The 24,550-nt window shown below is 59.6% G+C and overlaps 1 protein-coding gene and 1 pseudogene across 1 annotated transcript; one reads left to right on the top strand and one right to left on the bottom strand.

Moving 5' to 3' along the window:
* The first annotated feature begins 82 nt into the window (after positions 1 to 82).
* LOC127036865 (glucose-6-phosphate 1-dehydrogenase-like) lies at positions 83 to 3,734 on the top strand (annotated as a pseudogene).
* Positions 3,735 to 4,258: 524 nt separating this feature from the next.
* On the bottom strand, positions 4,259 to 20,350 carry LOC127036363 (ceramide kinase-like). Its single transcript, XM_050927162.1, has 13 exons — positions 20,077 to 20,350; positions 12,923 to 13,015; positions 12,035 to 12,160; positions 11,320 to 11,448; positions 10,208 to 10,271; positions 9,927 to 10,072; positions 9,467 to 9,541; positions 9,036 to 9,188; positions 8,483 to 8,588; positions 7,794 to 7,882; positions 6,794 to 6,993; positions 6,236 to 6,435; positions 4,259 to 5,319 (listed from the first exon to the last, which is right to left on the bottom strand). The coding sequence occupies exons 1-13, from the start codon at positions 20,198 to 20,200 to the stop codon at positions 5,256 to 5,258; spliced, it is 1,569 nt and encodes a 522-aa protein (XP_050783119.1). The 5' UTR covers positions 20,201 to 20,350; the 3' UTR covers positions 4,259 to 5,255.
* Positions 20,351 to 24,550: the final 4,200 nt, after the last annotated feature.

The raw sequence follows: 24,550 nt of genomic DNA, 5'->3' as shown, positions 1-24,550 counted from the left end.
GCTACTTGGATGATCCCACTGTCCCCACTGGCTCCAGCACGGCCACCTTCGCTACCGCTGTGCTGTACGTGGACAACGAGAGATGGGACGGTGAGCAAGCATTGTGGGGGGTGATCAGCAGGGGGTGAGCCAGCGCCATGTGGGGGTAAGCGAGTGCCAGGGGGGGAAGGGGCTGGGGGTGAGCCAGCGCCATGGGGGCGTGACCCCGCGGGGGATGTGAGCGAGCGCAACAGGAATAGGGGGATGAGTGAGCACCATGAGGGGATAAGCGAGTGCTGGGGGGGAAGGGACTGGGGGAGTGCCGTGGGGGGCATGAGTGAGCAGCGTGGTGGTGGGGGTGAGCAAATGTTTGGGGGAGTCAGTGCGTGGGAGGGAAGGGGTTGTGGGATGAGTGCTGTGGGGGGCTGACTGGCGGGGATGTGAGCGAGCGCTGTGGGGAGGCATGAATGAGCGTCTGGGGGACAGTGTCGGGGGGATGGGGGTGAGCACCGTGGGGGGGGAGCGAAGTGCCTGGGGGCCAATGCCATGGGGAGGATGGGACAGGGGGGGGTGATCCTGGGAAAGAACAGGACGGGATGGGATGGGACGGGATGGGGTGGCCCCGGTGCGGGACAGTCCTGAATGGGACAGGAAATATATGATGCCCTCCCCTCTCCCGCGGTGTTATATGCTGGGGAGTGTCTCTCTCTCCTACACACCCCGTCCCTGCCCCATGTCTGCTGTCCGTGCTATTGGGGTGGGGAGCCCCTAGCTCTGTCTCTAACTTGTCCTCCCCATGCGTCCCATTTGTGCTGCGCTGTGGTAAGGCCCCTGAATGAGCGCAAGGCCGAGGTGCGGCTGCTGCAGTTCCGGGACGTGCCGGGCGACATCTTCCAGCGGCAGTGCAAGCGCAATGAGCTGTGATCCGGGTGCAGCCCAACGAGGCCGTCTACACCAAGATGATGACCAAGAAACCTGGCATGTTCTTTGACCCCGAGGAGTCGGAGCTAGACCTGACCTACGGCAACCGCTACAAGGTGTCGGACCCAGGGCCCCACCACAACCACCCCCCTCACCCCCCCCGGTCCCCCACTTCCCGAGGAGTTGGAGCTGGACCTGACCTACAGCAACCACTACAAGGTGCTGTCCCCCAGTTCCCATCCATCCCCGACCCCTACTTGCCCGAGGAGTCAGAGCTGGACCTGACCCTACGGATGCCAAACCAGCCCCCCTCAGCCCCCTCATCCCAGCTGCCTCTTCCCAACACAACCCCAGGTCACGTCTCATCTCCCCAGGATGTGAAGCTGCCGGATGCCTATGAGCGACTCATCCCTGGATGTCTTCTGTGGAAACCAGATGCACTTTGTGCGCAGGTGGGTGCTGGGCCTCTCCAGCCCTGATCCCCAATCCCCAAGAGCCCCGAGACGGCCAGGTGCTGGGCCTGTCCGGCCCTGATCCCCCATCCCTGAGGGCCCCAAGCGTCTGGGTGCTGGGCTCAATCCCGGCCCTGATCCCTGTCCCCGGGGCAGCCAGGTGCTGGGGCTGGATCCATGCAGACCGGGGCGGGTGGGTGCTGGCACCTGGGACCGTGGGGAGCAGCTGGGTCTGGGCAGGGCAGAACAGGTGGGTGCTGGTGCCTGAGGACCATGGGCAAGTGGCTGGGTCTGGACAGAGGTGAGCGGGTCAGTGCTGGCACCTGGGACCATGGGGGAGCAGCTGGGTCTGGGCAGGGCAGCTGGGTGTTGGTGCCTGGGGACTATGGGGGAGCGGCCTGGTCTGGGCAGGGTGGGGTGGGTGGGTAGGTGCTGGTGCCTGGGGACCGTTGGGGAGTGTCTGGGTCTGGGTAGAGCGGGGCTGGGTGGGTGCTGGTGCCTGAGGAGCGGCCTGGTCTGGGCAGGGCAGGGCTGGGTAGGGTGCTGGGGTCTGGGCAGAGCGGGGCTGGGTGGGTGCTGGTGCCTGGGGGACCGTGGAGGGAGTGTCTGGGTCTGGGCAGGGCGGAGCAGGTGGGTGCTGGTGCCTGGGGAGTGGCCTGGTCTGGGCAGAGCGGGGCTGGGTGGGTGCTGGTACCTGGGGACTGTGGGGGAGCAGCTGGGTCTGGGCAGAGCAGGGCTGGGTGGGTGCTGGTACATGGGAACCATGGGGGAGTGTCTGGGGTCCCTGGGCAGAGCGGGGCTGGGTAGGTGCTGGTACCTGGGGAGCAGCTGGGTCTGGGCAGAGCAAGCTGAGTGGGTGCTGGTAACTGGGGACTGTTGGGGAGCAGCTGGGTCTGGGCAGAGCGGGGCTGGGTGGGTGCTGGTGCCTGGGGACCATGGGGGAGCGTCTGGGTCTGGGCAGAGCAGGCTGGGTGGTTGCTGGTGCCTGGGGAGCAGCTGGGTCTGGGCAGAGTGGGGCTGGGTGGGTGCTGGTGCCTGGGCACCGTGGGGGAGTGTCTGGGTCTGGGCAGAGCGGGGCTGGGTGGGTGCTGGTGCCTGGGGAGCGGCCTGGGCTGGGTGGGTGCTGGTACCTGCGGAGCGGCCTGGGCTGGGCAGAGCGGGGCTGGGTGGGTGCTAGTGCCTGGGGACCATGGGGGAGCGTCTGGGTCTGGGCAGAGCGGGCTGGATGGGTGCTGGTGCCTGGGGAGCAGTTGGGGTCTGGGCAGCAGAGCAGGGCTGGGTGGGTGCTGGTGCCTGGGGACCGTGAGGGAGTGTCTGGGTCTGGGCAGAACGGGGCTGGGTAGGTGCTGGTACCTGGGGAGTGGCCTGGGCTGGGTGGGTGCTGGTGCCTGGGGACCGTGGGGGTCTGAGCAAGGCGGGGTGCCCTGGGGAGCGGCTGGTGCCTGGGGAGCAGCCTGGTCAGGGCGGCGCTGGGTGGGTGCTGGGTCTGGCCAGAGCAGGCTGGGTGGGTGCTGGTCGCCATCCCAGTGTGGGACAGACTCTCCCTTTAGCATGGGATTGCCTCCTCCTGTCCGGCACTCACAGGTCGCATCCACCTGCTCAGGATGTGATACTGGCTGTTCCCCCCCCTTCCCCCCCCGGTTGCCATTGCGGGTGGCACAGACACTGATGCTGCTACCCTCACCCCCCCAGTGACGAGCTGCGTGAAGCCTGGCGCATTTTCACTCCACTGCTGCACAAGATCGAGTCTGAGAGGATCAAACCAATACCATACTGCTATGGCAGGTGAGGTCCCAGGGCACTGTGCTGGACTCCCGGGCAGCAGACAGGGTGGGCACTGGGCAGGGGGGGCTGGCAGGAGCCCTAACCCTGGCCGGAGAAGAGGGAGAGATGCTGTGGGGCCTGGCTGGGCACAAGCCTGACTTAGGTGGGAGTTAAGCTGCCAGAAAGGCGAGTCTCCAGCTGGAGCTGCGGAGGAAGGAGGTGAATGATTGGGGAGATGGTGGGGAGGGCTGCCCTGCCCCACCTCCCGTAAGGACCCTGTGCCCCACACTTTTTTCGATAGGGCTGCCTGTGGGCGCTAACCTGGGGGTGTTGCTCTTTCCCAGCCGGGGCCCACCTGAGGCGGACGAGCTGATGAAGAGAGTTGGGTTCCAATACGAGGGCACCTACCGCTGGGTGAATCCGCACAAGCTCTGAGCTGGGGGCCAGCTGCTGCCTCCCCAAAACAACCCTGCTTCTCACCCTGGTGGGGTCTGTCTGGTCTGCTAGCTGCTCCCCCTCTCCTGGGACAGCTGGGGTGGGGACGTGTGGCTGGGGGTGGAGAGGGAAGGAGAGAGTTGGGTATGGGTGGGAGGCCAGCAGAGAAGGGCAGGGTTGGGGGAGCTGGGATGGGGTGGGGAGGCCAGCAGAGAAGGGCAGGGTTGGGGGAGCTGGGGATGGGGTGGGGGGGACTGGCAGAGAAGGGCAGGGGATGGGAGAGCTGGGTATGGTGGGGGAGGCGGGCAGGGAGGGTGGCGCTGGGCACTGGGGATGTGTCCTTGACAATCAAATGGGTTGCGATTTCTGTGGCCCTGTCCTGCCCCCCCAGTAGGCCCAGGTCCTGGTTCACCGAGGTCTCCTGTAGCCCCTGCCCAGACATTAACCCCCCAACCCATCCTATCTACACCTTCCTCCAATACCCTACAGCTCCCTCGGTCTGGATTCCCTGCCCCTCCAGATGCACTCCAGCCAGGTCCCTGCCCTGCATTGGGTCTAGATCCCCTTCCCCACTCACATCGTGGGACCACAACAGCCTGTCATGTTTACAGCCCATCTCACTACCCGCCCCGCCCTAGCTCTGGCCCCACACTGGGCTGAGGGAGCTTAGAGCCTCTGGCTCCGGTGGGGCCGACTGCCACCACCTGGTCTGGGACTCTGTGCTTGCTTTGCTGCTGAGACATTCCAGCCACGCCACAGCCCTGGGGCTTTTGTAAATGGCGCCGTTTTGTAAACAGCGATTGTTGGAATCGGCCTTGGCTCTGTCTGTCTGGCTGCTGCGTCCTGTGCCCATTGGGGATCTGACAGCTTCTTAGCCAGAGGCTGACCCTGCACCCAGCTCTCCTGGGTGTCGCTTGGTAACTCAGATGGCCCTAGTGATAGCCACCCGGGGGGGGGGGGTTGGCATTAAATCAGAGGCCAGTCTCCATCCATGCCCAGGGCTGCCCCCCAGTGTGTCAGGGAATGGCCTGCTGCCTACCCCCACCACAAAGGCACCGGATGCCCCTGATCCCCACCCCTGGTGAAAATCAAACACAGCCAAGCAGAACCTGTTCTCCCTTTATTTGTGACTGAGCTGCTTGTTCAGAAGCCCCGTACTTTCCCCCCATCGTTCCCACTCCCCGCTACATTATATCTGTCCCTGCTTACCCCCGGGGTCTGGGCTACACTATAGCATTAGGTCGACCCAAGGCCACTTGACGTCAACCTAACTGAAAGTGTCAACACCGAACTTTGGCTCCTGCCGATGTAACCACCCCGCTCCACCGACTGTGATCGCTGCGGTGGCTTCACACCAATGTAAGTTAGCGTAGACGTGGCCCTGGTTGAACAACGTCCGCAGGGGTGGCTACTGTCCAGCTGGGCTTCGGTGGGGGCGGCCTGAGCCTCCAGGTTGCTGCAGAGGACTGCGCATCCCGCCCCTGTCCCCACCCCACCTCGGAGCCAGCCAGGTGGGGATGGTTTGACTCCCCTACAGCTGACCCAGCATGGCACAGCTCCCTCTGGGGGCCAGGAAGCAAACAGAGGGCTCTGACATGTGGCTGTCCCCGCAAACCACAGCATCTCTGTTGCCCTGCTGGGCTCTTGGTCTTTGTTGATGGGCGAGGGCACAGCCCTCTCACAGGGCACAGCTCCAGGCGGCCCCTAAAGCAGGCCCATCCCCTGCTCGATGCCCCGGGCAAACAGGTGGATGAGCTGCCTGTGCACCCTGTGGACAAAAGACGATATCAACAGGGCAGCCTGGAAAGTGGGAGTGACAGAAATGGGAGGAAACGTAATAGTGCACAGGGCCAGGTCTTGCACTCAGAGACAAGCACCAAGGCTTTTTGCTACAAGTTGGGGCCTGACCGGTTGGAAGCAACAAAGGAGGAGAAAGACCTGTGTGTTGGTCGATCACAGGATGACTGTGAGCTGCCAGTGTGATGCGGCTGTGAAAGGCTAATGCCACTGGAAGGGAGCTCAAGAGGTCCCCTAGTCCCAGCCCCTACTCTCAAGGTAGCACTGTGTAATAACCAGACGGGTCATCTAACCTGTTCTCAACCCCTCCACTGAGATGCCACAGCCTCCCTAGGCAATTTGTTCCAGTGTTTAACCACCCCGGCTGTTTAGGAAAAACTTCCTTATGTCCAACCTAAACTGCCCTGGCTGCAATTTAAGCCCATTGCTTCTTGTAATACCCTCAGAGGTGCAGGAGACCGAGTCTTCTCCGTCCCCCTTGTGACAACCTTTTATGTAATTGAAAATGCTTCTCAGTTCCCCCTCCCCCCCAATCTTTTCTCCACACTAATCAAACCCAAGTTTTTCAATCTTCCCTCACAGCTCCATCTTTTCTAGCCCTTGGATGAGTTTTTTGCTCTCTGGACTGTCTCCAATTTGCCCACGTTTTTCTGAAATATGGGGCCCAGCACTGGAAACAGTCCTGCAGCTGAGGCCTTGTCAGTGTGGAGTGGAGCAGAAGAATTACTGCTTGTGTCTTGCTAACCAAACTCCCACACTCCTTTGGGAAGCTCCCATAATGCCATGGGGGGAAGCCCTGTATGCCATTGTCAAGTGGGTTTCATGGCATGGACATGGCCTGCTCTGGAGCATTTCCCCCTCCCTTCCATGGGGCTATGGACACTCACCTCACACTGATGTCGGCGTGGGGCAGGGTCTCCCCATCACAGCTCCAGGAGCTCAGTGGCTGCTCCCCACAGCACAGCCCTCCTAGAAGCCCCTTCCACCCCCTGCGGCCGGGCTGCTCCCCCTCCTCGCTGTCCTCCAGCTGCTTGGGGGTGAAGCGCAGGGCCCGTACCCGGTGCACACTCACAAAGGGCAGGTCAAACTGCAGAGGGAAGAGGGGTGCTGGACTGAGCGAGAGGCCTGGGGAGGGACCCAGCTCCAGGGGCCTTTCCCTATCCCTCCTGAGGGTCATGACCCAGCCTTGCTGGCAGGGACTGCCCCATCCCCCACAGTGGGGGGCAGCTGCTCCCCTGATGCTGGAGCCTCCTGGGGGCTGGACCCAGAAGGGCCAGGGTGCGACCCCCCCACAGTGACTGGTCCCACTCAGCGTTACAACCCCCCCCTCAAACCTGCTGACCCCATGGCTGTGACTCCAGGCTTGTGCACCCTCCTCATGCCCCTGGGTCTGGCCCTTGCCCCTTTCCTGGGCCCTGGGGGTCTCCGCCCCCCCACACACACACCTGGTCCCGATGGTCCATGTGCCGACTCAGGTGACGCAGGAAGCCCAGGGCTGAGCACTCGCGCACCAGGATGAGGTCGGCCATGCCGTCAGCTAGGTGGGCACTGGGCGAGAGGCCATCGGGGCTCTTTGGGCAGGCACTGCTCATGCAGGTCAAGTTAATGGCCAGGAAACGGCCCTGCTCCCGCTGCCACTCGCTGGCTGGGGGAGAGACACCGTTACTCCCAGTCTCCCTACCCTGAACCCCTTACCCCCATCCCTCCATCACTCGCTGGCTAGGGGAGAGACACCCTTACGCCTGGTCTCCTGGCCCTGAATCCCCTCCACCACTCGCTGGCTCGGGGAGAGACACCATTACTCCCAGTCTCCCTACATTGAACCCCTTACTCCCATCCCTCCATCACTTGCTAGCTAGGCCAGAGACACCCTTACCCCTGGTCTCCCTGCCCCAACCCCTGCACCTGCCCCCCGCATTCCTCTGCCACACACTGGCTGGGGGAGAGCCACCATTACCCCCCTGATCTTTCTGCTCGCTGGCTGGGGGAGAGACACCGTTACCCCCTGATCCCTCTGCCCCAAATCACCACCACCACTTGCTGGTTTGGGAACACTTTAAATCCCAGACTGACACTCCCGCCTCCTGGCCTGCACCAGGGAGACTGCCCTTTTGCATGACTTCAGGGGAGCCCCGTAGGTGACAGCAGAGGGGGGAGGGAGTCAGAACCAGGACTCCTGGGTTCTCCCCTGGCTCTAGGAGGGGAGTGGGGTCTGGTGGGTCAGAGCGTGAGGGTTGGGGGGGGCTGGACGCCAGGACTCCTGGGTTCTCTCCCCAGATCTGCTGGTGCCTGTGACTCTGGGCCCAGCTCAGCCTCCTTTTGTTGCATGTCATTGCAGGAGCCCCCAGGCTGAGCTGGGTTTACACGAGCTAGTTAGGATGTCCCCAGAGGCTCCTGCGGCCCTAGCCAGCTTGTTAGTGCAAGGGGCAGGGATGCTCAGCTCACCCACAGCCCTAGTGCCTTCCTGCTGCGGCAGCTTCTCCTCCTTGCTGTCCCCCAGGCACTGGTGATTGGACTCAGAGCAGACAAGGCAGCTGCAAGGGAAGAAGTTGTGACAGCAAGTGTCCAGGGCCCCAGCCCCTCCACAGGGCTCAGAGCCATCCTGTAGGTGCTGGGGGAGCTGCCCCAGGTGTGACCAATGCTGCCTAAGTCTGCAGAGAGCCTGAGCCCATCACTCTGAGTGGTGGGGGAGAGCTGCCCCAAGTATGACTGATGCTGCTTGAGCCAATCAGTGTGAGGGGGAAGCAGCTGCTTGAACATTTAATGGATGCAGACTAGTTTGTGGGTGGGACAGGAAGTCACTCCCCCCAATGCTCTGGGCTGCCACTGCTGGGGGACATGAGGGCCTGGATTGACACACCCCCCACCCCCGGTGGGATCCAGTCCCATCCCAATGGGCCAGCAGCCCACCTGTAATCCCCCCACCTACCCTACCTTGCAGCCCCTCCCACAGGACACCAGCCACCCCACCCCATTCTGCAGTCCCCATCCATGCTCCCCCTGCCTTGCAGCGTGCCCCCAGGAGAGCAGCCCCTCCCACAGGCCAGCAGCTCCCTCTACCCGCAGCCCCATCCACCCTACTTCCCCTTCCACAGGTCAGCAGCCCCCCCACCCTGCATCCCACCCCCACCTACCCTGCCCTGCAGCGCGTCTGGTCCCGGGGATTGGCCTCAGTGCCCCCTACCGTCAGGAACTCCACAGTGCCCTCGTAGCTGCGGTTACACAGCACGGCCTTGAATCCTGCATAAGGGAGAGGGTTCAAGGCCTTGCATAGCCTGCTCCAGTCAAAACTGTTTCCCCCCCCCACGGAGCCCCCCTTGAGGCTCGTTCCTTTCCTGTCCCCCAGACACGCTGCCCCCTCCCCTCTGGTGGCCTTGTTCTGGCTAGGCCTCTCCAGCACATTCCCTGTGGGCAGTGACCACCCTATGGCACATCTCAGGCCCAGCTCCTTCTGCTCCATCCCCTGGTCAGTCCCTGGATTCCCAGCTGGGTGAGGGGATCCCCTGAGCCCAAGCCCCCCTCCACACCCCATCCTGGGGCAGGGGCTCCCTCTCCAGTCCCCACCCCCTCTTTGGCTGGGGGACCACTGGCCTCTCCCTCACTGGGGTTCCCCCATTCCCCAGGCCTGGGGGCAGGGGACACCCCAGCTGGGGGCTCCCTGCCATGCCCTCTGGGCCCCCCCGGCACCTGAGAAGTCATAGCGCATTGGGCCCATCCAGCGGTGCCGCTCGCTGTCGCTCACCACGTCCCCATAGAAGCCGTAGCCCACCAGCGAGACCGCGTACCGCAGCAGCCACTCGTGGTGGTGGACACTGCACACGTCCAGGGGCTGGCTGTCCCCTGGGGCAAAGGGGGGGCACGGGCACCTAAATACATGGAGTCCTGCCTCTCCTCCACTCCTCACCCCCACCACTCTACTCCACCAACCTCCCACTCCTCTCCCAGAGCTGGGGAGAGAACCCAGGAGTCCTGGCTCCCAGACACCCACCCCCAGACCCACCAGCCCCCACTCCCCTCCCAGGGCCATCAGAGAACCCAGGAGTCCGGGCTCCCAGCCCTCAACCCACCAGACCCCACTCCCCTCCCAGGTGCACAGATAGGAGCCAGGCGTCCTGTACCGATGATGATGTGCAGGGCAGAGGTGACAGGATCGTTGGTCCCCACTGTGGCGAAGCAGATGCAGTCCGTGGAGCCTGGGTTGGGAGAATGGGGTGAGTCATCCCCTGGGGCCTGCTGAGCTGTTGCCCCTTGCAGGCTCCACAGCCCCATCCCTACCCCCTCTTCCACCCCCACCTCTCCCCAATGTCTTCCCTCTGACCAGCTCCCCCCATCATCCACCCTCTACCCTGCTGCCCACCTCCCCCGTGTCTACTATCTCCACCTGCCACTGCCCCCTGTCCCCCTGGAGCTCCTCCCACAACCCCTCCACCCGACCACCTCTTCCGCCCCCACCTGTCCCCAGTGCCCTCCCTCCTACCAGCTCCTCCCGTCCTCCCCCCCTGCTGCCCACTTCCCCCATGTCTGCTATCTCCACCAGTCCCTGCTTCCCACCACTGTCCCCTCTCCTCCCATGCACACCTGCAGGAATGATGCCGATGCGGAGCCGTGGGGGCAGGAGCGGGGCCGTGGGGTTGTCCTCGGGAATCCCAGCCTTCCTCTGCGTCTGGGAGATGAGTGCATGCATCAGCTCGTTAAATGTCCCGTCACCTCCGACGCAAACCAGCCTGGGGGCCAGAGACCTAGGGGTTACTGGGGCTGGGGGGGACAGGGCTGCCCAGGGGGTATGTGAGGTGGGGGGGGTTAATGGGAGTGCCCCATCATAGGGTTGGGTGGCGGGGCAGGGTAAAGGGGTCTCTCACCCATCCAGGTCGCCCAGGTCCCGCTGCAGGATGAGGTCTCGGGCCTCGTGGGGTCGCTGGGTCTCTGTGGGGAGATAGGGGGGATGAGTGAGCAGAGATGGTATTGGGTGGGAGTGGGAGGGAGTCAGGGGGGCACTTGGAGGGAGGGGTTGCAGGGTGGGAATTGCTCATGGGGCAGGGGTGGGAGGTCTCAGCAGGAGGGAGCAGCACAGTGCGGTAGAGTGGGGTGGTCACTCAGGATGGGGGACCAGTGGGGGATGTCTGGTGATGGGGGATTTCAGAGGAAGGGGGCAGCATGGTGGAGTTGGCCAGGGATGGGGAAGGAGGGGCTGTCACAAAATGGAAATTTTCTGTATTATTTTTATGAGCCCTATGCATGCCTCAGTTTCCCCTGTGCATGGTCGTGTTACCCGGTGGGTGGGAAAGGACTGCGTGGGCTCAGGGCAAGCCCAGAGACATTGTGGTGAATGTTGCCTCGCTGCCGGAGACTAAACAGGTCCGAGGCCGGCCACCGATCAATGTACAAATCCCTGAGGACACAAGCAAATTCTTGGAGCCTTAGTCCGTGGCTGGCTGTTAGCCAGGATGGCCCCAGATGCAGCCCCCTGCTCTGGGTGTCCCTAAGCTGCTGACAGCCAGATGCCAGGACTAGACACAGGGGATGGATCACACAATAGACCCCTGGCTCTGTCCATTCCTCTGGAGCATCTGGCACGTGCCACAGGCAGCAGACAGGACATGGGGCTAGCTGGACCATTGGTCCATCCCAGCCTGGCTATTGTTCTGTTCTGTTCTCATCAGTCCCACTGCACAGCTGAGTCTCTAGCAGGCGTCTGTCCCAGCAGCCTTGCTGGGCCGAGCTCCCTGTGTGACTCTGGAGGGCTGGAGCCCTGGGGCTCGGTCCAAGCAGAGAGGGAGGCCGTGTGTACCCCGAAGGAAGAGAGAGACCTTGGGAGGGTCTGGCACACTGAAGGGTCCTTCCCAGAGACTGTTCCCAAGCTGGGGACATAGCACCAACCCTGTGGGTCTGTGACTGGGGGGGGGTCACTCAGAGGGAGGGAGCAGCACAGTGTAATGGTGGGGATGTGGGGGGATGTTGTGGGGGCACTCACCTATGACCTCCGTCTGGATCCCCGCCAGGGCAAAAAGCCCAGCCACCCGGTCTTGGTAAATCTCACTTGCGCGGCACCGCCCCCCCACAGGGTTCACGAAGACCAGCAGCTTCCTGGGGCGTGTCACACCTGGGGAGGAGCAGAGAGAGCATCACCTTGGGTCACAGGTTCCTGGGCAAGGTGCGTGATGGAGTGGGGCGTTCCTGGAGCACTGGTTCTTCCCCCCCACCCTGCCATAGGGATGTCCCAACCCACAGTCCCCTCCAGGGACACCCTCCACCAGAGCAGCTGCTATGGGTCCAGCTCAGGATGCTGGCACCAAGCCCCATGGAGAGGGTCACAGCTTCCGCCCCCTGCCCATCATGGGTGGGGGGGGTCCCCCAGAACTGCTGACCCTGGGAGTGGGAAATAACCAGACTGCTGCAATTCCCAGGGACCCTCTGGCTCCACAGCCTGCTCCAGTGCCTCCTCCCCAAGTTTACTGACTAGTACCCCCCTTACTGACCGCCCCATTCCCCAGTACTGACCGGTCCTCCCCAGTACTGACCAGTCCCCCATCCCTTACTGACCGGTCCCCCCAGTGCTGACCAGTCCCCCCAGTATTGTCCCCCACTACTGACCAGTTCCCCCTCCCTTACTGACTGGTTCCCCCCGTATTGACCAGTCCCCCCAGTATTGTTCCCCACTACTGACCGCCCCTACCCCCAGTACTGACCATGCAGCTGGATGCTACACTGCAGGGCATCGACCCAGCGTGGGGCCAGCCCCGAGCCGGGGGTCACAGTGAACTCCAGGGAGCCCAGGCTCCAGCGCTGATGCTTCTCCCGCTGCACAAAGAAAACTGGGGGGAACCAGAGATGGGGGGGTCAGAGCCCATGGGCGGCACTGACCCCCGCAGAGCAGCTGCCGTGGAGATGGGAGGGTCAGTCACTCCCATTAGTCTCTGTCCCCCATTTCCATTGCTCCAACCTGCCTCACCCCATCCTGTCCTGCTGCCTGTACCTGCCCACCAAACCCATCTTCGCTCCCTGACCCTGTCTCCCAAACTCATCTCCGCTGCCCGGCCCTGTCCCCAAACCCATCTCCGCTGCCCGGCCCTGTCCCCCAAACTCATCTCCGCTGCACGGCCCTGTCCCCAGACCCATCTCTGCTGCCCGTCCCTGTCCTCCAAACCCATCTCCGTTGCCCGGCCCTGTCCTCCAAACCCATCTCAGCTGCCCGGACCTGCCCCCAAACCCATCTCTGCTGCCCAGCCCTGTCCCCCAAACCCATCTCTGCTGCCCAGCCCTGTCCCCCAAATTCATTTCCGCTGCACAGCCCTGTCCCCAAACCCATCTACGCTGCCCAGCCCTGTCCCCCAAACTCATCTCTGTTGCCCAGCCCTCTCCCCCAAACCCATCTCCGCTGCCCAGCTCTGTCCCCCAAACTCATCTCCGCTGCACAGCCCTCTCCCCCAAACCCATCTCTGCTGCCCGGCCCTGGCCCCAAACCCATCTCCGCTGGCTGGCACCGCCACCTCAACATTTGCTGACAGTCTCAGATGCTTCAAATACAGCCCCTCCACCCTGCCCCACAGCCCCCACACCCTCACCACCTGACTCACCTGTGAATTGGTTTCCCTCCACTGTGAGGGACGAACCAGACCCGCCCAGCTGCACCCTGACCATCTCAGTGATAGGGATGCAGAAGCTTTGCCCTGTGAGGGATCAGGAGAGGGGTTAGCACAGGACTCCTGGGTTCTCTCCTCAGCTCTGGGTGGATGGAAGGGTCTAGTGATTAGAGCCCAGGAGCCAGTGATCCTCCCTCCCCCAGCCCAAGGAAGTGGGGGAAGCTGTGCCAGGCATCTGTGTGCATGGAGCTGTCTCCAGACTGGGCCCTGGGGCAGCCCTGACCAGCCCAACCTGTTGTGCCACTCGCTGACTCAGCTGCTGCAGGGCAGGAGGGGTGGTGGGACCAGATGTGCTCAGGAGCATGATGCTCTGTCATATCTCCCTGGGCACATACAAACCATTGTGTGCTGTCCCCAGATGCTACTGCTCTGGGGCCTCAGACCCCACAGCCCCAAGGCATTCCCACCTCCGCTAGCTTGTGTTCAGGTCCCCTAGCATGCCTGTCTGACTCAACAGGAAGCCTGGGTTCTCGCCCCAGCTTTGGGAGTAGAGTGGGGTCTGGTGGGTTAGAGTGGAGGCAGGGGTTTGGAAGCCAGGACTCCTGGTTTCTCCCCAGCTCTGGGAGGGAAGGGGAGTCTGGTGGGTTAGAGCAGCGAGTAGGAAGCTGGTTGTCAGGACTTCTGGCTTCTATATGGAGCCTCTCGCTTAAAGCTCAGATTCGCTCCCACTTCCCTGGAAACAAGTATTGTGTGAAAATCGGGACGGGGGGTGGGGCAGGAATAGGGTCCTTTATAGGACAAAACCCCTAATATTGGGACGAGAGGGACACCCTACTCAGGAACTCTTTCTGCAATCAGCATCCCATTTCCCCCCCAACCTTCCCACCACCACCACCATGCCCAACCCAACCTGCCACACTTCATGCTGGTTTGGCTTTTGGGTGGGTTGTTGAGCCTCTGGAGATTTCAAGTTTTAAGCAGAAACTGAAGCTGCCACTTCACTGGGTAATAAATGCCAGCCCATCCCTGGCACTTGGGTTCCCTTGGGGAATCGCTTAATTACAGGAGTGTTTTAAAATATGCAGCTAAGCAATTAACCCCCAGTGCCCCTTGTCTGGCCTAAGGCAGAATTCGCGACACCCGGATGCACGCTTCGATACCAGCGCTGCCGCGTGAACCCAAGGTCAGAGCCAAACCCACAGGCATCAAAACTACAGTGCCAGAAATAGGAGACACGTTGATCCTGAGGTCACCAGCTCCAGCCGCAGGGAATGGGGCACTGGGCCTTTCCCGGCAGTGTCGCAGGGCTGGCCTCTCTCTGGGCTGGGCAGGGGAGGCAGGAACTTTCCCCCCAGGGTCCCGGGCTAGGGAGAGAGAAGAGCATTGCTAGTACAACCAACACCTGGCTGGGCATTTCAATGCAGCTGGACACCAGGTCAGTCATACAGGCCCAACAGATACAGACGTGCTTAGAACAGGAGGGAACAGGCATAAGATGGGCAGCTGGACTGTGATTCTGGAGAGGACTGGGCGGGGGTGTCCCGGGAAATACCAACTGAACCTGAGTGTCCGCGGTGTTCCCGTGGTTAACCATGCGATGAATATCTAGCTACACAAACTACCAGGGGAAGTGGGGGATCATGGCTTTGGATAACGACTGTCTGCCCTTCTGGAAGTTGCTACACTTTTAACTAAACACAAGGCTGCTTCAGACACAGACAAGTCATTGGCCTAGCCCAGGGTGCTCTGAGCTGGGTGAACTCTTGCAATGGGCTGAGTTTGCAAGTGTTTGTGAGGTTTTAGCCCACACCATAGCTGTAAGATGCTTCAGGGGCCACTCCTATAACAAGGCCTAATCTTCTGCCCCAAAAGCTGCATCTTGTGGGGAGAAGGGGCTTGTTTTGCCGACATGTGGCCGAGGGAAAGGAGAACCCGCTGGCTCAAACGGGGAACAAAGAGAGAGGGGCAGAGGCAAACAGCAAGAAAGCTTGTGAGCAGGATGTGATGCTGGAAAAAGCCAGCCAGAGCTTTTGGGTCTGGTGGCTAATGGGGTTGAGGCTGCAAGCTAACGAACAGCTCACTTTGTTCCTGGTCTCTCCTGTGTTTGGAGAAGCAGGACTTTATTTACAAGGAATGAACAAACAAGACTGTATGAAAGGCAATATGGACTCCATCAGGTCCTGCGTCCAACGGGAACCTCCCCTGGGACCCAAACTGACCAGCCAATCAGGGTGAAAAGGAGTAACTGGGTACAAATGGGGCACTAGTGAGTAGGAGTAGGGCAGGTGGCACCTCTGCATATGGCATTGGTGAGCCCGAGACTGGATAGCTTGCCCAGTTCTGGTGTCCACACTTCAATGGAACGGTGATAAATTGGGAAGGATTCAGGAAAGAGTGACAAGGATCATCCGAGGGTTGGAATGTTTTCAGTGAGAAGCTGATTTACTGAAGGGCAGGTCTCCCCTGAAAGTGCAGCATCAGGAGAAAGCGTAGTTAATCCACTCCCCGAGACATGCTCTGGTGACACAGCGCTGCCTGCAGCGGGTGAGGTGGGTGTCACAACATTGCTCGGGGGGCAGGCTTCTCGCATCCCTGAGCGACGCAGTTCTATCATCTAGGGCTGTGGCGCCGACCAGGTCTCAGGCACTCCCCCGCGCCACCCCCCTCCCCCCCCCGTCTCCCCAGTGTCTGAGCAACTCACGCTCTGTAATGTCTCAGCACCCCAGGTATGGCTGTGCCCCTCGACAAACTCAGTAATATGTCCACAGTCAGCCAAGCTCAGACACCCACAGGGCTGGCCGATCCTCCTAATCTCACTGAAGGCTCACTTTATACCAGGCCTTATCCAAGAGCCTAAGCAATGACATGATCACCATCTGCAAGTACCTAATGTGGCCCAAAGCTTCTGACTGCAGCTGGCTCTTTGCTGACAGGCAGGGCTGTGGGTGCTGGAAGAACAGGAATGGGATATGGGGCCTGGTCCCTCGGGGTCTCTGGCTAGCCCAGCCCCAGGACAGGCTGGGCTGTGGGGGCTGGAAGAACAGGAATGGGATATGGGGCCTGGTCCCTCGGGGTCTCTGGCTAACCCAGCCCCAGGACAGGCTGGGCTGTGGGGGCTGGAAGAACAGGAATGGGATATGGGGTCTGGTCCCTCGGGGTCTCTGGCTAACCCAGCCCCAGGACAGGCAGGGCTGTGGGGTCTGGAAGAACAGGAATGGGATATGGGGCCTGGTCCCTCGGGGTCTCTGGCTAACCCAGCCCCAGGACAGGCTGGGCTGTGGGGGCTGGAAGAACAGGAATGGGATATGGGGCCTGGTCCCTCGGGGTCTCTGGCTAACCCAGCCCCAGGACAGGCAGGGCTGTGGGGTCTGGAAGAACAGGAATGGGATATGGGGCCTGGTCCTTCGGGGTCTCTGGCTAACCCAGCCCCAGGACGGGCTGGGCTGTGGGGGCTGGAAGAACAGGAATGGGATATGGGGCCTGGTCCCTCGGGGTCTCTGGCTAACCCAGCCCCAGGAAGGGCTGGGCTGTGGGACATGGGCGAGGCTAGTCCGTCCGGATGAGGGGATACGGGGCCTTTCCCCCCAGGGTCGGGACTCTCCGAGTTAGGTGTCTGGCCTGATTTACACAATAACTAGTTCTCCCCTTCCCAAGGCCATGCCCTGCTCGCTGGCATGGGGCTGGTTCAGTCTCTTCTGCTGAAGCTGCTGTTCTTGGCACAAACAAACGTTCCTTGGCACAACCCGGCCTGTGACTTGCAAAATGGCTTGGTGGGGTGGGCTTGTCCCCAGGAGATCAGACCAGCTGGGTCTAGTCCCTGTGTCTAAAGACTTTAACTGCAGTTCACGCCATGGATCAGCTTCACCCAGAGACTGAAAACACTCTGCCCTAGCATCCCTCATAGGCAGGGGGTAGAGTAGGACCCCAGCTAGTCTCACAGCCCCATCCTCAGAGGACTGTTTTATCCTCCAACCCAGCTTTGGCAGGGGAGCCACACCCCAACCTCCCTTACAGCCTGGATGGAAGTGCGTCTCTGCCAGTCCTTGCACTGAGGGGGACAGAGGTTTGACTCTCGTTCTCCTGCACCCCAGGGGAGTGCTCTGACCACTAGGCTGCTGGGCAGCTCCGGTGCCTAGCTCCGTTCCCTGGCTGAGGAGCCCGTGGGCCTATCTCCAGGCTATGGAGAGGCTGCAGGCTGCTTATGAGGCTAGATGGCTGCTTAGGAGACAGTGCTGAGCATGACGAGGCCAGTGTCTCGGTGCCCCTGCCACGGAGGGCTGAGGGGCCTGCACTGTGGAGTTTATTTACTGCTCATGATGGCTGATAGAACTGGTATCCCAATTCCCTGCAGAGGCAGCGATACAGCCAAAGCCCCTGGTGCTTTTGTGCCCCCGGCATGAAGGCACAAGCCCCATCCACCCTGCTGCATCTACACATTGTTATGATGTGTATTGTGGTGTCTCTATCATGGACCACGGCCACATTGTGCTAGGCGCTGCACAGAACAAAGAGATGTAATCTGAATTAACTCTCAGGTGCAGACAAGCCTGTAGATTAAGATAGGGTGTGAATTTAAAGCACAACAGCTATTCCTGTGGATGCTGCCATTCCAGAACAGAAGTGCCTAGTTTCTGTTTCCTCTTACTCCAACTTCGAACAGAAGTAAGACATTGTAGTGTCCTGTACAGGGAGCAACTGCACTTTAAATTTGCACCCTAGACCTCAAGAGGTCATCTAGCCCAGCCCCCCATGCTGAGGCAGGACACGGAAATCCAGACCATCCCTGACCAGGGCTTGTCCAGCCTGTGCTGAAACCTCCCATGATGGGGATTCCTCGACCTCCCTGGGAAGCCGATTCCAGAGCTGAACGACCCTGAGAGCTAGAAAGTGTTTTCCTAAAATTTAACCTACATCTTCCTTCTTGCAGGTTAAGCCCGTCACTTCTTTTCCCTGCGTCCATTGAAGGTAAGAAACGTCTTACTAACTGCCCTGGTCTTACCTTCCCTTAATTCGGATTAACCTTCAACTGTAGACAAACCTTTTAGGAGTAGCTTGTTGCTGGCTAGTTTAGGCCACGTCTACACTAGCACTTATGTCACTCGGGATGTGAAAAAAAATCCCTCTAAACAACATAAATTGCACCAATAGAAGCCCAGATGTTGACAATGTTATTTGGGCAGGAGACACTCTCCTGACGACAGCTACTGCCGCTCATTGGGGGTGGTTTAATTAGGCTGACAGGAGAGCTCTCTCCTTCCAGCACAGAGCAGCTACACGGGAGACCTTACAGCAGCACTGCCCAGCAATATAGATGTGCTGCTGTAAGACATGCAGACACGGCCTCTGTGGAGAAGGGGGCAGTGGTTTGGAGACATTGGTGCAGCTGGTTCAATTCTCATTGCTCTGCCATGGCTGCCCCAGCTCTCTGTGTCTCCGCTGCCCTACTAGGCAATGGAGCGGGTGTATTTCCCTCGCAGAGGTGGAGGAAGACGGCAAACACTTCGAGAGATACTGAGGCCGCTACGTTAGTTTGTTCTGTGGGAGTGAATTTGTCTGCGTGTGGGATTAATCGGGAATGATGATTCCAAAACAGCTTGTCCTGACTAACCTTGCATGTAGACAGGGCCGGTGCTTCCATTTAGGCAACCTAGGCAGTCGCCTAGGGCACCAGGATTTGGGAGGGCAGCATTTCGGTGGCGGGGGGTCCTTCCGCGCTCTGGAGCGGCGGCGGCAATTCTGCGGCGGGTCCTTCACTCACTCCGGGACCCGCCGCCGAAGTGCCTCGAAGACCGGGAGCGCGGAAGGACACCCCCCCCCGCCGCAGAATTGCCGCCAACGACCAGGAGCGTGGAAGGACCCCCGCCTAGGGCGCCAAAAACCCTGGCGCCACTCCTGCATATAGACAACTAACCTGGAGACTGAGACCACCGCTGGAGACAGACAGACAGGAGCACAGGCCAGTCATCCCTAACCCACAGTGTCCAACCCTGACCTGACCTCCTACAAGTGCAGGGAGGGTTCCTGCTATGCAAACAGGCTGCCCTGGTTAATGGTTAATTACAGGAGGAAATCACACCCATGGAGGAGTGGGCCATTTATCTGCACTAAAACACAGGGCAAATATTACTGAATAACTTGGGGTGGGAGGAAGTGGACCTGGCCTTTCCCTGGGGGCCTGTGGCCCCACTGATTAGACCCCAAAAGTGCCCAGTCGTTGTCCCCCGCACACACACACACACAGTCTGGGACGCACATCTGGCCTAAACACCTGAGCGTGCTGGGGCAGAGCCAGCCACGTACAGAACACACATAAACAAAGGGCTCTGCAGGGCCCCCTCTGCCTAGCTGTACAGGGGAGCATTGCCCTGGGAGAAGAGGCCCTGATGTCCCAACCCAGACTCCCACATGAATGGTGGGTGGGAGGCAGTTTCCACACATGGGCTGGGCAGCGATGGCCCTTTGTGATGGAAAAGGCATGGAGTGGGGCACAGACGAGCCCCACACGGCTCTCCTCTGCTCTGACCGTGGCACACAGCAGCTAAGCCCCTGAGGACTGAAATGCTCAATTTGGGGAGATTTGGGGGATGTTCTCTCGCCTGGGTCACATTAGATAACAAATCACAATTGGCTCATTCGGGGCCCTTGCCATAGGCCACACCCCCCACAGTGCCAGGTACTAGACACAGAATAATCTGTCCAACGCCTCGCCACCCTCTGCCCTCAGACGGGCTCCTCTGCCTCCTGGCACCGCCGAGCCCCCCTCTTAGCAAAGGGTTTCAGGTTAGGGTGAGGGACACTCCGAAAACTGTCTTCCCCCTCCCCCCATTCCTGTGGGAGCTCCCCTGGTTCACCACTGAATCAGCTCCCACCCCAGGGCCTGTGGCAGGCAGTTCCCTAGGACAATTCTCTCCTGGTGAGGCACCTGCCCGGCTCAGCGGGACGATGGCAGCTAAATCCGAGGCAGGGATCTACACCGCGTCCCCTTGGCCTAGCCTCCCTCAGTGCAGTGAACCCAGGAGTTCTGAGTCCTCCCTCCCGCATTCCTCCCAGACTTGAGACTAGAACCCAGGAGTCCTAGACACCTCCCCTCACTCCTGGAGCTGCGGAAGGGACCTGTCTCTATCCACCTCCCAGGTCCCCGGACTCACCAGCGGCGCCCAGCCGACTCAGGGGCTCCGGGGTCCCCAGCAGGAACTCACCCCCCGGGGGCAGCGAGACGCGGAACCGGCCACGAGGGGTGCGCAGCAGCGAGCAGTGGAAGGGGTCTCCCATGGCGAGGAAGGATCGGGGAGTGTGGTCGGGGTAGTCGCGGGTTAATTCGGTTCTAGGAGGGTTCAGGGCTGCAGCTGTCAGACTGGATCGGGTCCGGGCGGTTCGGGTCCGGATCCACGGGAACTAGAGGGTCTGGTGGAGGCGCTGCAGCTGGATCCCGGCTCCGGGTGTTTTAACCTGCGAGAGGTGCGGGCTGCTCCCGGGGCGGGGAAACCGGAGAGGCCCGCCCCCGGCCACCCTTGGGACGGGACGGGACGGGAGCCTGCGCCCCCGCAGCATCCCCTAGGAGCATCCAGACTCCAGCCCCTCCCCACACACACCTCTAGGACCCCTAAGCGCCACATCATTCCCACCCCCTCCCCATCTCACAGCCTCCAGCCTCTCACCCCCAGGAACCTCCAGATCCCGCCCCCACATTTCTGTGAGCCTTCAGTCCCCCCCAATGCACCCCCCCCCCGGACAGATGGGGCAGCTGGGGCAATACCCATGTACAGCTCATTCATAGGCTGTTTTGCAGCCTGCACTTAGGTAAACAGCCCCAGCGCCTCACCCCAGAGGTGGCTATATCTCCAAGCCAAGTGTCAAGAGGACCTTATGTATGTGTCTCAGCACCAGGTGAGGGGGCCACCCACCTAAACAGCTCCTGGGCCGTACCTGGAGGGGCCACATCTCAGCACCTGGCAAGGGGTCCCCGTGTAAACTGACCCCCTGGGCTCCCTGCCAGTGGGGCTGTGTCTCATGAGATCCCTGTAGAAAAAGCCGCCCTGCCCCATCCCAGAGATGGCTGCCCAAGACCTGTTTTGACCCTCTCTGCTCTCCCCTGTTCCCTGTGGACACAGCCCTGTAGGTCCCTCAGGCGTCCCAGGCCTGGGAGCGGCTGAGCCCTTTGTTGACAAGGATAAAAGAAGGCCTGGAGTGAAATGAGCAGGGGAAGGGGCTGGATTTCAGGGCTCATCTGTAATGCCTGGGCTGATAAGGTGCCCATAAACCTGGCAGCCCCAGACGCTGAGTTAAAGAGACGGGTCCCCAGGGGGAGCTGCCAGCCCAGGTTACAGACCCTGTGGGGCTGGGCTGCGGGGGGTGGGGGTTCAGCAGCCAGGAGGGACAGATTCTGAGATCCAGGGGACCATTAGCCCTCAGTCCAACCTGAGACTCATCCACTTACCCTTGTACTGAGACCAATTTGGATAAAGCAACTTCCAGAAAGGCAGCTGGAGCTAGGATGGAGACATGGAGTCCTGGTGACACCGTCACCATTGGGAGTTAGATTGAAAGGGTGTGTATGGGGAGACATAGCTGGGGACGTATGGCATTGAAGAGGGCAGTGGTTCTCCAACATTTGTAGTGGTGACCCCTTTCACACAGCAAGCCTCTTAGTGCAACCCCACCTTATAAATTAAAAATAAATTTAATATATTTAACACCATTATAAAAGCTGGAGGCAAAGCAGGGTTTGGGGTGGAGGCTGACAGCTCACAACCCTCCATGTAATAACCTTGCAACCCCCTCAGGGGTCCCAACCCCCAGTTTGAGAACCCCTGGAATAGGTGCTATCTATCCCCATCCATCCCATCTATCTATCTCCTCCCCCTTTCCTCCGACTCTCCATGGCAGTGTGTTTGTGTTACTCTGCTCTGGGATTCCTTGTTGTTTTTATCTTCATGGCCTTGGTCAGACAAACACACATGGGTTTATTCTTTTTAATCTCATTTCCTTATGCCTCCAGCACTTAGGTGTGTGGATGGGCATGTGTTTATGGGGGGCGGTATGTGTGTTCCCCCCTGCCTCTCTGTTTTGCAATCCCTCACTTCCCCGGTCTCTTACAACACACAGAAAAGGACCATCTTGCATGTTGATTTCCTGTCACTGCCTCCAGGTATGCCAGCAGCTCCAGCCATGGGACAGGCCCACCTGGTTCTGCAACCTGCCGGCCAGTGTCCATGGGGCAGCATGCTGTGCTGGGGGCAGTGCATCATAGCTGTCTGATCATGCATGTGCAGGTGTGAGCACATGGGTCATGGGCTCTCACCCCTTCCCCCCTGCCTCATTCAGATGCAGGCTACCCTAGGATGGCTGGCACTGAGGATCAGATCTACAAAAGGACATAGGCCACTGTGTCACGGGTTCCCAGTGGTCAATGCCCCATCTGTAACCCTTCCCTTGGGAGTGACCATTTAGTGTGCCAGACCCCACAGAACCCCCCCAGGGGCTGGCATGTGGCCTCCATGACTCTGGCCTCATGGTGAGAGGCAGCAATCTCTGTCTCTCTCCATGGCTCCGTCAGCGAATCTGGCCAAGCCAGACTCCTCTGGAAGGCTTGTTCCATGGCCCTTCCAGGTGCAAGGCTGATCCTATTTGCGGTGACACCAGGTAACAATTTCTCTGTCCCCTGGCCTATGGCATCTGAAAGTGCTTAGGGCAACCTGGTGAAATGAAGGTTACAACATAGCCAGGTCTCCCATGAGCAACGCTGCTGGAGGAACCATATTTGCTTTTCCAGGCCTAGTTTTTCACACTCCTGAGTGACGTAGTTACACCGACTTACTTTCCTAGTTTAGAGTAGGCCTGAAACCCAGGTGAGAGAGCCCTGTGTGTCTCTCTGAACCGCTGACGTTATTCTAGCCACTTCCCCCTTTCTCCTTTGTTCTGCTCCCATTGAGGTCATATCTTCTGCCTGCCCAGTTTCCTCAGGTTAAGTGTTACTTGTTCAGTCATTGGGAGTGACTTGTGAGCTTTCCAGCTCCTCTGTTGATCTAAGTCAGTTTGACCCAGTTCAGTCACCCATTCATCCACCCTAGGCCTGGTGCACACTAGAAAATTAAGTTGTTAACTCTGTCGCTCAGGGATGTGAAAAAGCCACCTAACCCTGGCGTAGACAATGCTAGGTTGCTGGAAGATCTAATTATGGCCTCTCAGGGAGGTGGATTAATTACGGTGGCAGGTGAACCTCTCCTGTTGGTGTAGGTAGCATCAACATGGGAGCGCTATAGCGGCATTGTAAGTGTAGACGAGCCCCTAGACACATCTCATGTTGCCCATGCTGCTCCAAGAGCAGCATTAACACTTCCCCCTCCCTCCATTGGGTGGCGATGCAAAGGAGAGAGGGAAACCGAGGCACACATTGTCTTTGTAAAGCTCTCAGCAGACATTCTCTCTGCGTCACAGTGCTCAGTGCACTTGGCAGTGCCACAGGCTCAGGAGATCCTGGTTTTCGGTACCACAGAGGTGGCAGGCAGAGGCTCCGCGTCTGCCCCTGTGCTTAGTGGCCCAGTGAGTGTGTTTTACATAAAGTGATGCAGATTTAACGGGAAAGGTGGAGAGGCTCCTGGGGCCGGAGCACCCCAATAGTTCACAGGGTTCCCCCTAAACTCAGGGAGACCCTTCCTCCCCATGGGGTGGGGTGGGATTTGAACCTGGGTCGCCTGTGTCCCAGGCGTGTGCTCTAACCACTAGGCTACTGGTCAAAGGGGTGAAGCCTTTCTCCCTTTGTGCCTTTTACCCATATCTAAGATGGCTGCCAGCCTTCCCCCTATGGAAGATGAAGTCTCACTGTGCCCTAAACAAAGATGGTTCCCACAATGGTCCTAGCCAAGATGGTTTTCAATGCAGTAGCCATGTTAGTCTGTACAAGCAAAAACAACGAGGAGTCCTTGTGGCACCTTGGAGACTAACACCTTTATTTGGGCATAAGCTTTTGCGGGCTAGAACCCATTTCATCAGATGCATGCAGTGGAAAATACAGGAGAAGGTATAAATACATGAAAAGATGGAAGTTGCCTTACCAAGTGAGAGGTCAGTCTAATGAGACAATTCAATTAACAGGGGACTACCAAGGGAGGAAAAAATCACTTTTGTAGTGGTAATGAGAGTGGCCCATTTCAAACAGTTGACAAGAAGGTGTAAGTAACTGTAGGGGGTAATGGCCCAAGCACTCCCAGTCTTTATTCAGGCCTAATCTGATGGTGTCCAGTTTGCGAATTAATTCCAGTTCTGCACTTTCACCTTGGAGTCTGGTTCTGAAGTTTTTCTGTTGAAGAATGGCCACTTTTAGGCCTGTTAGAGAGTGACCAGGGAGATTGAAGTGTCTCCTCCTAGTTTTTGAATGTTATAACTTCTGATGTCAGATTTGAGTCCATTTATTCTTTTGCCTAGAGACCGCCCTATGTGGTCAATGTTGCCCTCACTTTGCCCCTTTCAAACATGGCCGCCACGGTGACCATGGCCCCGCTGATTGGTGCGAGAACGAGCCAATAACCCTCCAGTCTCTGCCCTCTCGCGGAGCCGCTCTCCTGCTATGGAATTAGAGGGAGGGCATTGAGCAGTGATTGATGGCCCCTCCGCAAATAACAA

This window comes from Gopherus flavomarginatus, chromosome 18 (genome assembly GCF_025201925.1).
Source record: "Gopherus flavomarginatus isolate rGopFla2 chromosome 18, rGopFla2.mat.asm, whole genome shotgun sequence".
Classification (NCBI taxonomy): Eukaryota; Metazoa; Chordata; order Testudines; family Testudinidae; genus Gopherus; species Gopherus flavomarginatus.
Note: the sequence above shows the minus strand (reverse complement) of the source record. Positions and strands in the feature narration are given on the sequence as shown.

What these genes read in the sequence shown, in the direction of transcription:
- LOC127036363 (XM_050927162.1), bottom strand. Translation starts at nt 20,200, where the DNA reads ATGGGAGACCCCTTCCACTGCTCGCTGCTGCGCACCCCTCGTGGCCGG. An exon ending in GGAGGGAAACCAATTCACAG is followed by an intron (nt 12,161 to 12,922) that starts GTGAGTCAGGTG and finishes GGTTCCCCCCAG; the next exon opens with TTTTCTTTGTGCAGCGGGAG. An exon ending in GACCTGGGCGACCTGGATGG is followed by an intron (nt 10,073 to 10,207) that starts GTGAGAGACCCC and finishes TCTGGCCCCCAG; the next exon opens with GCTGGTTTGCGTCGGAGGTG.